At 32.4% G+C, this 15,556-nt stretch overlaps 1 protein-coding gene across 1 annotated transcript in view; it reads left to right on the top strand.

Annotated features, from left to right (window-relative positions):
• The window catches only part of AP3B1 (adaptor related protein complex 3 subunit beta 1), a 266,465-nt gene that overhangs the window by 67,567 nt on the left and 183,342 nt on the right, over window positions 1-15,556 (top strand). Inside the window, 2 exon segments of the mRNA NM_001002974.2 lie at window positions 2,795-2,861; window positions 11,941-12,123. Coding sequence (NP_001002974.1) covers window positions 2,795-2,861; window positions 11,941-12,123 — 250 coding nt within the window.

Genomic DNA, 15,556 nt, shown 5'->3' on the forward strand with positions numbered 1-15,556 from the left:
TTTCTTTTCTTTTCTTTTCTTTTCTTTTCTTTTCTTTTTTCTTTTCTTTTCTTTCTTTTCTTTCTTTTTTCTTCTTTTTTTGATAGCTGAGTTGTATTCCGTGTGTGTCTGTGTGGGGGGTATACTACATCTTGTTTATTCATTCATGTATTGATGGACATCTGGGCTCTTTCCATAGTTTAGCTATGGTGGACATTGCTGCTATAAACATTGGGGTGCAGGTGCTTCTTCAGATCGCTACATTTGTATCTTTGGAGTAAATACTTATCAACTCACTTTGTTCTCCTTTCTTCCAATCTTGGCCCTGATGTTCCCTCCCTTGTCGTCTTTTATAGAGCTATTTTAATGAATTTTAAAATACAGCACCATACCATATTTGTATAATATTTATTAAAATATCCTACAGTGGCTTAATCCTTATGGAAACCCTAAATAAAAAGCCTAAATAAAAGCCTAAATAAAAAGCCTAAATAAAATAATTCTCTATAATAATTTAGTGTTATTTTCTGTTACCATTGATTCCACAAGCTTTTATCAAGATCATTTTGTGTTTTGGTGTTGGATCGTATGTGTAAGATGTATGAAAATGGTAGAGGATGTATTATCATATATTTGAGGAAAAAAATCAAACCAATGCCAAATAATTAAAGGCAAGTTAAATAAGATACTAGCATATGCGTTTCTATAAATATAAGGTGTTCCCTCTTTTTCCCAATTGAAAAAGACAGTAAAATACAGGTGTGCTATTCCCAGCCATTCTTGCTCATAGTTGTAATACTTACGTACCTATTTGCCTGTCTCTCTGTCCACCCACTTGTCTATCATTCTCACTGTGCACTGGCACGCTGGATGGCGGCTGGCACCCAGGGCTGTCCTGTGGCAGAGAGGAAAGCACACTGTCTTCTCTGTGGTGCCAGCTTTGCCATTCTTGCCATGTGAGTTGCCAGCAAGTCCCTTGGCCTCCCTGGGCCTCGGTTCCCTTATCTGGGAAGTGAGGGAGATGGTGATGTTCCTTCTAGCCCTTAGGCTCACTGAGGTGAGATACATCAGTAACTTTTCTGAAATCCTTAGGAAGATAATTACAGAAAACTCTTCAGAATAAACGATAATGAAAGGTTAAAAACAATCTATAAATATAGAAATGCATACTAACCATGACTGATAGGATGTGGCTGAAAGATTATTGTGTAGGGCTTCATAATGTAAAGATATAATGAAGGAAGTGGGATTAGTTAGGAAAAGACTGCTGGGAGAAGGGAGACTGTAGCTAGAATTTGAAAGAATTAAAAAGTTTGTTCAGATAATTATAATGGTCAGCAATAAACTTATATAAGTGTGTAAAAAGTACATTTTCTTAAGTTAATTGTCAGATATGCTTTTCACTCACTATCTTTTTTTGCTGTATACTTGCAGAATAAGATCCAAGCTCGCTGTGACAGATTAAAAGTCCATCACTGGGCCCCACTTTACCTCTCCAGCCCCAGTCCTTACTCTCCTTGCCTGGAATTTATAATCTAGTAGCTCAGTACTGCCTCTTAGTCCTCTACAAAAAAATTTTTTTTAAGATTTTATTTATTTATTCATGAGAAACAGAGAGAGAGAGAGAGAGAGAGAGGGAGGCAGACATAGGCAGAGGGAGAAGCAGGCTCCCCACACGGGGCCCAAAGTGGGACTTAATCCCAAACCCCGGGATCACGCCCCAAGCCGAAGGCAGACACTGAGCTATCCAGGCGTCCTTACATAAAATGTTTTTAACTTAGAACTGTCTGTTTAGTGTTAACCTAGAAAAAAATCTCTTTTCTTCACTTAAAGCTGAATTGTTAAATTCATCTGAGATGTCACTTCCTCTGAGAAGTTCTCCATAATCCTTCTGCCTCCACTGGTGCTTTTTTTATTCTTGTCCTCTCTTACACATATTTCTACTATAGGGTATGATTGTGTTTGGGATTTCATTAGACTGTCTTATTTGTCTTTGTATTCTTAAGCTTCACAGTAAATGGACAGTAGTTGAATTCCATTTTACGAAGAAATTATATTGTTACCAATATTTCAGTGCTTAGAGCTGCTAATAGGATGCATTTCTTAATTCTGTATATGTAAGCCTTTGCTTATATTGTTTTGGTTTTAGATGGCAGGTTTTGTAATGCGTGTCTCTATTACTGAACTGAAATGATACCAGATTTTTACTTGGGAATTCTCTTTATTTGTTTTTGACCATTATGTATCCATAGTAAAAAAACATTGCTGTCCTATTACTTTTTTTCCTTAGTTAAAAACAGAATTCATCATTTATCTACTTGTAATTACTTTTTAAAGATTTTTCCAACTATTTTTTAGAAGTGAAGTTGATATTTAAATACTTCTTTAATGGTATTAGTGTCTGGGTTAAATTAATATGAACTTTGAAGGGAAAGATAGGACACATTTGGGAGTAAAGCGTCCCATTTTATTTCAGAATTGTTTTTTTTTTTTTTTAATTTTTATTTATTTATGATAGTCACACAGAGAGAGGGAGAGAGAGGCAGAGACACAGGCAGAGGGAGAAGCAGGCTCCATGTACCGGGAGCCCGACGTGGGATTCGATCCTGGGTCTCCAGGATCGTGCCCTGGGCCAAAGGCAGGCGCCAAACCGCTGCGCCACTCAGGGCTCCCTGTTTCTTTTTATCTTTATGTAATTCTTGCTCTCCCTCTCCCCTAAAAAGTTTTCTTAATATTCTTGAAATGATTTACTTCATTTAAAATTAGAATTAAAGGGAAAAAACTTAATGTATGTCCTTTTCTTTTTATGTTTTAGCCTTGATCCAGAGCAGAAGGAAATGTTAATTGAAGTAATTGAAAAACTTCTAAAAGATAAAAGCACAGTAAGTGATAACCTTTTTGTGTCAAAATAAAATTGTGTTTTCTTTGCATAGTATTTTGCTGTTGTATATGTGGTATAATTATTCTTACTGACTTTGAAGTGGTATAAGTATTAATGGAGTTCATTAAATCTTTGAATAAAAATATGTTTATAAAGAGAAGTATTGTATTTAGAATTTTAGACTGTTACATATTTCTTCATTGGAGTCTGAAGAAGAACAAGTTGGGAAAAAAATCTGCGGCTAAATTGTTAACTACTTTGAGTGCAAAGTTTTTATTTCAAGCAACGATTTCTTAGGATTTTTATTTATTTATTTTTTAAAAATATTTTATTTATTTATTCATGAGAGACACAGAGAGAGAGGCGGAGACATAGGCAGAGGGAGAAGCAGGCTCCATGCAAGGGGGCTGGATGTGGGACTTGATCCTGAGACTCCAGGGCCACACCCTGAGCCAAAGGCAGACACTCAACCACTGATCTGCCCAGGCGTCCCTCTTAGGATTTTTAAAGGCTGAATCACTTGGGAACAAATAACTGTTTTTAAAATAAAGTATTAGAAATTATTAAAGAGATTAAAAACTTAGAGGAGTATGTTTTGGTATTATAAATGTGTTTTTAAAAAATATTCTAAAACACTTTTATCTGTAGGACTTTTATTCTGGTAAGAGTGATCATACTGGTTGTATGAGTCATCTTTTGTGAATGTACTTATCTCCTCCTCCCTTCCCCCCTCCCATTCTTTTTGTATAGTGATAATGAAGTCTAGGAGTAGTGATGACACAAGGGGTCTGTGATCAGACGTCTGGAGGATCTGGTATAATGGTATCTCTGATAGAGGCTTCTGTACCCCCATTATGGCTCACACTCTTGAGGAAAAGGATACCTACCCATCTTAGGGTGCTGTCCCCACATATCAGATATCAGCATGTGTGTTGCTCAGTAGCAGCTCCCCAACAGACTAGCCACTAGGTTCATATAACTATTGTTGTATGGTTTAGTATATGGTTTATTTTGAGGAATGTTCAGTGTGCACTTGAGAAGTATGTGTATTCTCCTCTAGGTAGGTGGAGTGCTCTATAGATATGTTAGGTCTAATTGGTTTATAGTGTTGTTCAGGTCTTCTGTTTTTTTGTTGATCCTTTTCATTCTGGTTCTGTCCATTATATAAAGTGCAGTATTGAAGTCTCCTATTATTGTAGGGTAGTCTGTATCTCCTCTTCATTTCTGTCACTGTTTAATATATTTAGGAGTTCTTTTGTTTGGTGTATATATAATTGTTTTTTAATTTTCCTTTTGTCATAAATGTCTATCTCTAATAACACCTTTGTTTTAAAGTCTATTTTGTCTGATATAAGTACAGCTATTTTGCCTTCTTATGGTTGCTGTTTACATGATATATCTTTTTCTTTGCTTTTACTCTCAACTTGTTGGTAATTTTGAATCTAATATGTGTCTCCTGTAAATAACATATAGTTGGATTTTTTAATTCACTATGACAACATGTGCCTTTTGATTAAATTGTTTAATCCATTTACATTTAGTATTATTGATTGAATTTATAGCTGTTTACTTGTTTTTCTGTTTCATGTCTTTTTTGTTCCTCATTTCTCCTTCATTGCTTTCTTTTTGAATGAAGTGAATAAATTCTGTTGAACATTTTACTTCCTTTAATGAGTTTTTCAATATATACTCGCCCTCCCACTATTTACTTAGAAAATGTTATATTACACATGAAATTATGGTTGAAGATTTCATTCCTAAGCCATCTGGCAAATTTAGTCTGTCAAATAGCAGAAATCTTCATTGCATTTCTTCTATAGTATTTGATGTAATATAGGAAGTAAGTAAACATAGATTTGGCTAATAAATGAAGACAGAAAAAAAAATTTGCTTTCTTTTTGTCTTCTGCATGGCATACTTGTTATCTGCTTCTAGGACCCAGATGTGGAATCAGTATTATTGGTATTATGGTTAACTTGATTTTAGTAATAATACAAAAACATTTAGTTTCTTTGATGTGCAAGACATTTGCCAAGGACTGTGGAGAATAAAATAAGATCTATAAGAAACAGATCCTTTATTTTAATGTAGTTTACCATGATTTCTGTTACATTATAGACTAACAAATTTGTTGCATGGCCCAGGAATGAAATCTGCATTTATAGTGTGTGCATGTCTTCCCAAACAAGATATGTCATAGGTGAAAATTGTAGTGTTTGGAATTAGAATTGGGTTTGTGTCTGAACTTCTGCCCCTTGGTAGCTATATATTAAGCCTTCCTAAGTTTCAGTTCCCAAATATGTATGGCTTGTAATTTCTAATGATAAAGTGTTATTTGTGTTTAAAGAGCTGTTGTATTATAAAACCCTTGTCATAGTGCCGGACACCATAAAAGGGGATTAATACATATTCCAAGTAAGCTATCAGGGACTGAAAAAGGAATGTAAAGGATAATTTCTTTGTAAATTTGCAATAGTTGGTTATTAATTTCTGACCATTTATTTCTAAAACACAGAAAACATTGAGTACTTGTTCCTGGTAGATATTTAATGTTTGTCGAATGATTGTGGAATTAATTTGTTAATTTTTTGGTGATTGTAATTAGGTGCTTACTATCATTTTTAACACTTTGCTTCCCAAATGGTGTATATCCTATTTAGTGTTTGCAGGTAGATGTTTTGGGAGCTTTGATGGTCTGTCACTTAAGAGGCACTCATTTTTCCCAAAGTGTTTCATGTTTATATATTTTTTAACTCAAAAGACATCTTTATTTTTCTGCCTGTATTAAATGGCAGTATTTTATACTGATATGTCTTACAATAGTATAGGGTTCCTTCTAGCCTCCTACCGTTTCAGCTTCCTTATCCAACATTAAAAAATGTGGCTCTCATTATCCTCAGCATATTTACTTGTTCAATCCCAAGATAAGAGCAAGTGTTTCAGAATGCTAGCACGTACATTTGTGGGAGTGGTGAGATGAGGATTGCTGATTGAGTTAAATATTGGTTTAGAGTTGTATTAATATGTAGTTTGACCTCTTTGATATTACTGTAAATTGAAATTGCTTCACATTGAGCTTGTTATATTGGCATATAAAAAAGTTCTTGATTTTCTGTATGGTAATTTTATATCTTCTTAATCAAGTTCTCTTATTGTTTGATTTAGTTATATCATTTTTTCTCCATAGTTTATTCTAGAAAATATATCATCTGCCAATAGAGTGATTTTACTTCTTCTTTTCCAATTCTTATGACTATTCATTTCTTTTGTGTAATTATAGACCTGTATACCAGTAGTAGTGGAGATGGTGAGCATACTTGTTTTGTTTCAATCTAAAGGAAGTGCCTGTAATGTATCTCTATTAAGTAAGATGCTGACCCTGATGATTTTCTCTTTATCTTTGAAATTTAATAGCTTTAAATGGTGTCTCAGGGTTACGTGATGTGGGTCAATTTTTTCTGGTACTCTGTGAACATTTTAAAAATGTAGATTCAGAACTTACATTATTTCTAGCAAAGTTTTTTTTTTTTTTTTTAAGATGATGGTTTTAAACAATTTTGTTTGTTACTTTTATTTCTTCCAGGATTTCAATTTTATGTATGTTGGATCTTCTTTTCTTATCTACATTTCAACCACTGTCTCTCTAAACCTTTTTACTTCTTTCTTTACCTCATTTTTGTTCACTTGGTTTTTTACCTTTCTTTAATTCCCCTTACTAAATTTTCATTCAACTGTTTTCTTGCAGGGGCACCTTGCAATTGAATGATCATGTTGACTATTTTCTTCCCTTTTCAGTTCTTTCTTGGGTTCAGTCAACCTCTGTTTTATTTCTTCCTGATGTCTTTTGTTTATTTCTGTTCTCTTTTATGAATTTCTGATGCGTGTTCATTTTTCTTATCTTCAGATGCTTCTTTGAGGATGCTTATTACTTCAATTTGGAGTGTTGTGTTAGTTTTCTTATGCTTCATCATTAATTTTTTTGTGGTTACTTCTCAGCAGTTGAATTGTTGATTTTCACTTTCTGTTTTCAATACATGTAGATTACTTACATCTTTACATTTCTTTGGATAGGGTTAGTAGTTTGAGTTTGAGGTAGTTTGCAAAATTGCTAGTGTATGAGCACCCTTTCTGTTAGAATAGCAAAATAATGCTTTTCTATTAAATGGCTTTTTTGAGGGAGAGCATGGAGTGTATGTCCTAAAGTTATTTTGATTGATTTTTTTTTTTTTCTTTTTTGGTCTTCTAGGATCCTGAATTTCCTCCTCTGGTTTCTTTTTTCTGTCACCTTATAGTTTATAAGGAACTCCTTTTCCTCTATCTCTTTTTTGACTTGTTCCAATTCTTGAAATTTTTCTTTACCCAGATAGCCTCATTGAATCCTCCCTCCACCTGCTACCCTCTTGAAATTTCTTCTTTGTAATTTGTTGGATCTACCAGGAATCTTATGCACTGTTTTTACACTTAGAGTACTCTTTTTCTCCTGTCGACTTTATTTCCCCCTTTTGTTTACAACCAACTCCTTACTGCTTTGTTATGGGCAGTTTTTTCTAGGCTGCCATAGATCTTTGTGAAGTTTTATGATACAAGCTTGAAGAATAACTCTCTGGGATTTGGGACTTAGTTTTCTACTTACATATAATATGAAATTTGGATATTCCCTGTTTTTTAGTTATGCTTAAGGCATAGGTTTTCATCTTTAATTTTTCTGGGTTTGTTTTAGGAGGTTGAGATTTACCCAGGTACTGTAACTTGCCTTCCTGTTATTTAAATTAATTATGTTTTGAGAACATTTTCTGATAATTTTTCCTTTGTGTGATTATAATCTATTGTAGAAAGGTTTAAAATATTCTGATATTTATGGATCTTAGCTTTATTACTTACCTTTGTCTCTTATATTTCTTTACTGAAAGAAGACAGCTGTATTTATTTCCTTCCCCAAATTAATAATGTCAGTATTGACATTTAAACCAGTAAGAATCCGGAGTGCATGGGTGGCTCAGTTGGTTAAGTGTCTGCCTTCAGAGCAGGTGATGATCTCAGGGTCCTGGGATGGAGCCCTGCTTTTCTGCTTTGGGTTCCTTGCTCAGCATGGAGTTTGCTTCTCCCTATCCATCTGCCCCTACTCTATTCTTGCTTGCTCTCACTATCTATCAAATAAATAAAATCTTAAAAACAAACAAACAAACAAACCCAGTAAGAATTCCAAATCATTTTTGTTTAAAAATTTCCCAATTATTATTATTTTTTAAAATTTCCCAATTAAAAAAAATTCCCAATTAAGTGAACAGTGCATGTCTAATTTATTTCCACATTTTGAAAAATAATTTATTTGTTATCAGCAAGAACTTCTTGGGATCATTATGATGTTAACATTGCTATAGTTGCTGATAAGTATAAATTTGAAAGATGTCAATCTGTTTAAAACTTTTCTTCACTTAACCTTTTGACTTTGAGATATACCTTCTGTTACTTCTTTTAGTCCAAAGAAAGACAGTTCTATAATTACATTTTAAGGAAAGGTGGAAGTATAAACATATTAAAATAGAATACTTTTTCCATACAACTAGAGTAAGACTAATATTTATCATTAAAATAGTCCTTTTCTAAAAATACATCATGTAGGGTTAAGGAATATAGTAATGGTAAAATAACCAGAAGAACATTTTAGGGTTACTCAGGTAACTATTGTCTTAAAGTTATCTGTAAATTTTGAAAGACATGTATCCCACAACTATAGTCAGTGAAATTAAAAGAGAATATTTTATTTATGTTGCATTATCCCCAATCAACTATTACAAGTTTTCTTTTTATAATTTCATTGTATGATCCTAGATTTACTGTTGTCATCCTATATTCTTTACTTAACATGTCCTAAATGCACGTTTTCTGATATTCAGTTACAAATTCATTTTTTAAATTTATAATGCTTTCTCTGGCTTGTCTTTAAAAGGTAGAAATCCATATTTGTTGAGCAATTTAAGCATAGCAGCCTTATTTAGAACATTCAAAAGCAAGGTGGTATTTATTTTCTGTTTCTTTCAGGTTAATTTTAAAGAAATCCTTTGTGTATAGCATTTAGCTTTCTAATAGAAAACAGAATTTCTTAAGAAAACAGATTAGTTCAGTCCTTACTGAAAAACTCAGTTGTTTATTTTTTTTTTTAGTGATAAAGTTTCTCCTTAATTTAGCTACAAAATGGTGTTTAATGAATATATTGGTAGTTCATAACTAAACTATGGTGCTAAGACACCATTTTATGTTATTGATTTAATGTTGGTAAAAGCTTCACTGTTGTGGGCAAAAAAACCCCCACACCTCTGATTTTGTGCAGATGTTTTATTGTGATAGATCTATTATCCAGCTATTAGAAGATAAATGACTGATCTTTCCCATTTTCCATGCCTCAAGAAAATTGAAATAAGAAGGGGAATATCATTTGGGCTGTATGATTAGGGCAGGTTGGATGGCCATTAATTTAAGAGAAGAAAATCTTGGCAGCATTGGCCAACTTATACCATATTATCAATCAAACCTTGATGCACTTCTTGTGATGACCCAGCACTCTCAGGTTTTTGCAACGTTAATTAGAATTCATGACAAAATAGATGCAAGGAAACGTTTTGTACCCTTCATAATTTTATAGAAAATTTATTGTTATTAGAGGAACCATTTGCTTAGTGTGATTTTTTTCATTACCAGCTTGTCAACTAGCATAGATAATCTGGAGAAAATATGAACTCCATAGATGGGGTGTCACTTTTGTTGATGGTTCATGTAGTTTACCTTGGAGCACAGCTAATGGCTGAAGTTCATAGCAACAGCACAGAAAAACGTGGCAACCAAGGGAAGATAAATGAACCATGTTTATAGCTTTAATATAAAAAATACATAAATGGAAAACTGCATTTGAATTTGATGAGCTCATTGCTAGTTTTGTTGGAGTGATTTATTTTTCCCCTTATATAAAAAGCTACTATTGACACAGTGAGATGGAAATTAACTGTCTGTTTTTGGGAAACCAATATTTTTGGTTTTAAAATCCGAGTAGATCATTTTATTTTAATTCTGGAAGTTTTATAGAATATTGAATGTTTAATAGACCAAAATTATCAATTCTGGCATTGTTTAGCCTAGGGTCATTTTGTTAAATGCATACATGGAAATATCTAAAATGGTCAGTTTTATTTTGTGAAGGTACATTTCTTTATATTCTAATTATTTTTGTGTTTCCTTCAATTATATTCATACTTAAAGTATTTTCTGTTTTTCATGTTACCTCTTAGTACTTTAGAATTATGTTGTACCTATAGCTCTTGGTTTAATAAATTTAATAACATTTAATAGCATTTGGTAGCTGATTTTTCTTTTCATTGTTTGGTGTCTCTACTAAACACTTTGAAAAAAAATCCTCTAGGCTTAGGCAAAATAACTTGATTTTGCATAGTATTTCTTGAATTGAAACTTTGATGAATTGCTATTTTAGTTTCATGGATTATTTTATTCTAGTATTATTTATTTTTGTACCTTAATGTCTTATCAATTGATATTATATCTTCTATTAATGTAAGATTGGCATTTATATAAAATATATGTATGGATAGATATATTTCACAAATACTAAGTTATTGTTTGGTTTGATATCTTAAACTTTAGTTGTTTTAAGAGATTTTTAAATGATGCTAAATCTTAATCGTTTAGAAATATGGTTATCACAGAATATAATTTTTGAAGAGTGATTTGTGCAGGAGATATCAAAATGTGGAGATGAAAACATGAACTTAACTTCCTTTCCATATCAATAGCAAATAGGAAATTATACGTATAATACATTTTTTATTTAGTTCACACAAATAATCAATTCTTTGCTTTTTCGATTGAAGTGCATTCATGCTGGGACCAGCAGGCACCAGTACATGGGCAGGGCTGGAGTCAATAAATGCGGCTTCACGTTTATACTGATTGGTAATTCATAAAATCCCCACAGGACTGGAAACTTGTTTAGCATAATAGCAAGTCTATATTCTGAGCTGTTTTCTTTCAATTGTATTGTTGGTTGCATATTAATAAACTAAATGTCAGCCAAGTAGAGGGACAAACACTAAAAATACAAATATCATTGTATCTAATATTTTTCAGAAAGTACCATTTCAGTAAGTTACATTTCTATTTAATTGCTTATTTTAAGTCATTGGGGAAATTTTAGACACTAAAATGAAGATCCCTAGTGTTTAGAAAGAATATGATATTAATTTATTTTTCAACAGTATTATATTGTTGGCTAACTGCACAGTGGTACATATATAGAAGTATTTGTATATTATGTATTCTGCTTAGCTTGTATCTTTATACCAAAGATAGCTTAATTTCACTACTTTGCCAAAGTATGACAATTAAGCAAACAGCATTTATAGTTCATTAATTGGTCTTGGAGAGAGCTGACTTTTGTTGGTAATACATTATTTCACCTTGTACACATCGTTACATCAGTTATTAAATGCTAAAATCTTAGCCTGTGTGTTTTCTTTGTAAATAAAATAATGGTAAAAATTAACAAATGGGTTAAAATGTTGAAGATTTGAAAGTGTTTTACACCAGAGACACTTAAGAGTTCCTCACACACTTTAAAATAAATTCATTGTTGTTTTCATTTTAAACTGATATGATGTGGTCTTTGTTATAGTCTTGATTATTTTTCTGAATGTTATATACTAAATGATGGATCTTTAGATTGGAACTTAGGTTAGCTTTAAAAATAAAAAAATGTATGTGATGAATATGTTGAGTCATGTATGAACAATTTATTGAAATTTAGTGTGACAAAAAAATTGGTGGAATTTTTAATACTAATTGTAATATTTCAGGAAGAAGCTAGCTTTTCAGACATGTTACAGCTATAAAAATTATTCTTTGAGGGAGTGACAGTTAAAATTTGTTATTTAAACATTAACAATCATTTTTTAAATAACTGAATACTTTAAATATTGATTGTCATAAATCTGATTGTATCTCTGTAATGCCTGAGTAGAGTCTTTGATGGTAAGAAAAGTTTTTTAATGAGTTACTATTTCTTCCTTTTCTAGCTGGTAGCTGGCAGTGTTGTGATGGCATTTGAAGAAGTATGCCCGGATAGAATAGATCTGATTCACAAGAATTACCGCAAGCTCTGTAATTTACTAGTTGATGTAGAAGAGTGGGGACAAGTTGTCATAATCCACATGCTAACTCGATATGCTCGTACACAATTTGTCAGTCCTTGGAAAGAGGTAAGTGTTGAGTGGTCTTCCAATTATAAAGTATACTAAGAAAATGGATGAGCTTTTAAAAATGTGTATAGTTGTAAAATATAGAGATCTGCATATTTATGGAGGACTCCTTTTATTTATGTTCTTTTGGAAAGCAGGGAAAAATAAATTGAAAGGTAATTTTTCATTATTTTGGCACTAATTGATATATACTGTATGACTTAAGGTATAAACTCTTAGGGTATAAACTCTTGTTAGGAGTAACAGTCTGGTACAGTGTTAGCAGTGATACTGCCAAATCATAGATTTCTTTGGTGATTAGTTGCTTTCATATTTTTAAGTCTTGACTGTTATGTAATTCACTTGTACAAGTAGGTAATGTGATTCTAGCACTTGTGAGTTTATACTTGAGATTTCTTGCCTTTATGAGAAATATTGCTAAACTTTTAAACTACATTTTCAAAGTTTTATATTTTAAAATGTTTTGTTTTCCATTTTTCACTTAAGCTGATAGAATTTTAGTGAAATTTATAATTAAATAAACTTTAAAATAGTTTTCTTTATGCATATTAGCATTAGAAGCATAACTAATACCTTTTTTTACTTTATTGACAATTGAGAAAATTTTATTTACATAGCTTGCAATGGAGATCCTTTTGTGAATATATTCAATATTTAAGTATAAATTTGAAACTCGTTTTAAAAAAGAAGTTAAATATTATAAGAATAGCACATTCATTCTAATATTGTGATACTTCTTTTTTTGTCTTTTTAAAAAGCCAGTGGAGGAGGATGGGAAGATGGGCAAAATGGGTTAAAGGGAGTAGGAGATACAGGCTTCCAGGTGATGGAATGAATAAGTCATGGAGATGAAAAGTACAGCTTAGGGAGTATATTCAGCCATATTTTAATAGTACTGCTTGGTGATGTTAGCTACAGTTGTGATGAGCTAGCATAATGTAGAGTTGTTGAATTGCTATGTTGTACACCTGAAACTAATATAACATGTCAACTTCAATTAAAAAGGAAAAAGTAGTATTATAGATTTTTAAAATCAACTGCTTAAAAAGTAAAAAACCAAAAATACCCCAATTATATCATAATGGTTTATGTACAAACTTACATGTACATACACTTTTGTTGCTCAATACATTTGTGTTCAGTACATTTTACTTTTGTTAATTAGAAATAAAGTGAGAGGAAAATGTATATAAAATGGAGGAATGTTCATAATACTGTAGATGACATGTTTAGCTTTCAGATGTTTAAGGGGTTTAAATATTTAAAATATTCATCAGTGCTTTTTACAGTGATAGTATTATTAGTATTAAAAATTATTTTAAATATTTAAAAATATATTTTTATCCATAAGACTTTATAGTACTGACTCCATTTTTCATTTTAATATTAAGAAAGTGTTTAGGTGATTTAAAATTGAAATATGTGGGGATCCATGGGTGGCTCAGCGGTTTAGTGCTGCCTTCAGCCCAGGGCGTGATCCTGGAGACCTGGGATCGAGTCCCACATCAGGCTCCCTGCATGGAGCCTGCTTCTCCCTCTGCCTGTGCCTGTGCCTCTCTCTCTCTCTCTGGGTCTCTCATGAATAAATAAAATCTTAAAAAAAATGAAATATGCTTTGAATTATTTATATATAAAAGTCTCATGCCATATAGACTCTTACATAGATGATTATTTTTTTTTATAAAGTTGATTTTATTTATCACTGAACAGAGTAAACTCTTGGTGGCACTTTTGCTGGACTTAAGCAACAACATGCCCATGCTGCAACTGTCTTGACTCTCTCATGTAAATGGTAACTTTAACAAGAGATTTTTGTTGCTAATAATAAGTTGTTTGATTTCAGCCAATTCTTTTCCAGAGTGGCTATTCACATTTTTTTTTCCATTATAAGGTTGCAAAGTAATTTTTTATGTTATAAAGTAATTTTGCGGGATCCCTGGGTGGCGCAGCGGTTTGGCGCCTGCCTTTAGCCCAGGGCGCGATCCTGGAGACCCGGGATCGAATCCCACGTCAGGCTCCCGGTGCATGGAGCCTGCTTCTCCCTCTGCCTGTGTCTCTGCCTCTCTCTCTCTCTCTCTCTCTCTGTGTGACTATCATAAATAAATAAAAATTAAAAAAAAAAATAAAGTAATTTTGCCACTATTTAATAAGATTTTAAATCTTACTTTCCTGCCACCATCAAATCATTTTGAGTATCCCTATGCAAATAATCCTTTGCTTTGTTATTATGTAGAAATTAGAATTAAATACATCTTCCTTGCCATAGCTTCTAAAAATGTCTATTTTAAAATCTCTGTTTTTGTAGTCTATTTATTTGTGTTTTTGTTCCTTGAATTTTATTTCATCTTATTTTTAGATAAAATTCAGGTTGAAAGCTATTTGTAAAGCTAGCAGGTTAAATTTTGTACTACCATATATATTTACTTTTTTGATAAGTAATTTAAAAAGTTGAGGCTACATGTATTTCTTCTGTTTTCACATGTAGGTTCTTTGCACATTAATTATTACAAACATGAAATGAAGTCTGGTCATTGTCCTGGGTACGCTGAAACTGGGCGAAGTAATTTCTTACCTTGCACTTATTTGCAATCTAACCTTGGCATTGGTAGTATTCTAGATTATGTGGTTAATAGACTAATTCATTAGTTTTCAAATGTGCAAATGTGCATCTTAGGCCTCGCGGATGCTGTAACACTGCCATAGAACAACCACGGGAGGTAGTGGTGCTCTAGATTCTGCAGCTCTCTGGGTTCTTGCCTCTGATCCAGAGCAGCCTTCATCTTTGTCTGCCTTTCATATATATCTATGAATATGATTTCCTTTGAGAAAGATTTCTTGGCTTAAAGAAAGAAAAGAAGAAAACCTCAGTCAAATAGAAGATTTATCCGAGTTTAGCGAACTATAGTTATAACTTTTTTTTTTTTAAGAGGAAATTCAGGCACATGGTAAGATAAAAGATAAATCTTCCTTCTCATAACCTCTAGGTTGACCCCTTAAAGGTATTTCCTGGTAACTAATTTCAGTTTTTCTAGTGGTTATAAATTTTACTTTGGATAACACATTTCACTTTATTTATTAATTTAAAGTGGTATCAGTTGATTCCCAAATCATCAAGATAACAGGCCTTTGTCTCTGTATACGTATGTCTTCTGTTCAGTACCAGCAGGATAGATTTGGAAGGGTCATCCTTTATTGCAGTATAGAAGTTAGGGATTGTCCAAGATGTTAGACTTTTGGTACAAATACATTTAAGGTTCAAGTGGATTATCACCATTTAGACCATGTTCATGCTTACTCTGAGTTTACTCATCTCAGACTTTCTGTATGGCTTGTTAGAATTCTGTTTTACTAAGCAACTTTTCAGTGAGCAGCCCAGCCACTTGTAATACTGTAGGCTTTTTGGCCTAGACTTTAAGTTGCATCCAACTTTTTA

The sequence above is a fragment of the Canis lupus genome, chromosome 3 (genome assembly GCF_011100685.1).
Source record: "Canis lupus familiaris isolate Mischka breed German Shepherd chromosome 3, alternate assembly UU_Cfam_GSD_1.0, whole genome shotgun sequence".
In the NCBI taxonomy this organism is placed as follows: Eukaryota; Metazoa; Chordata; class Mammalia; order Carnivora; family Canidae; genus Canis; species Canis lupus.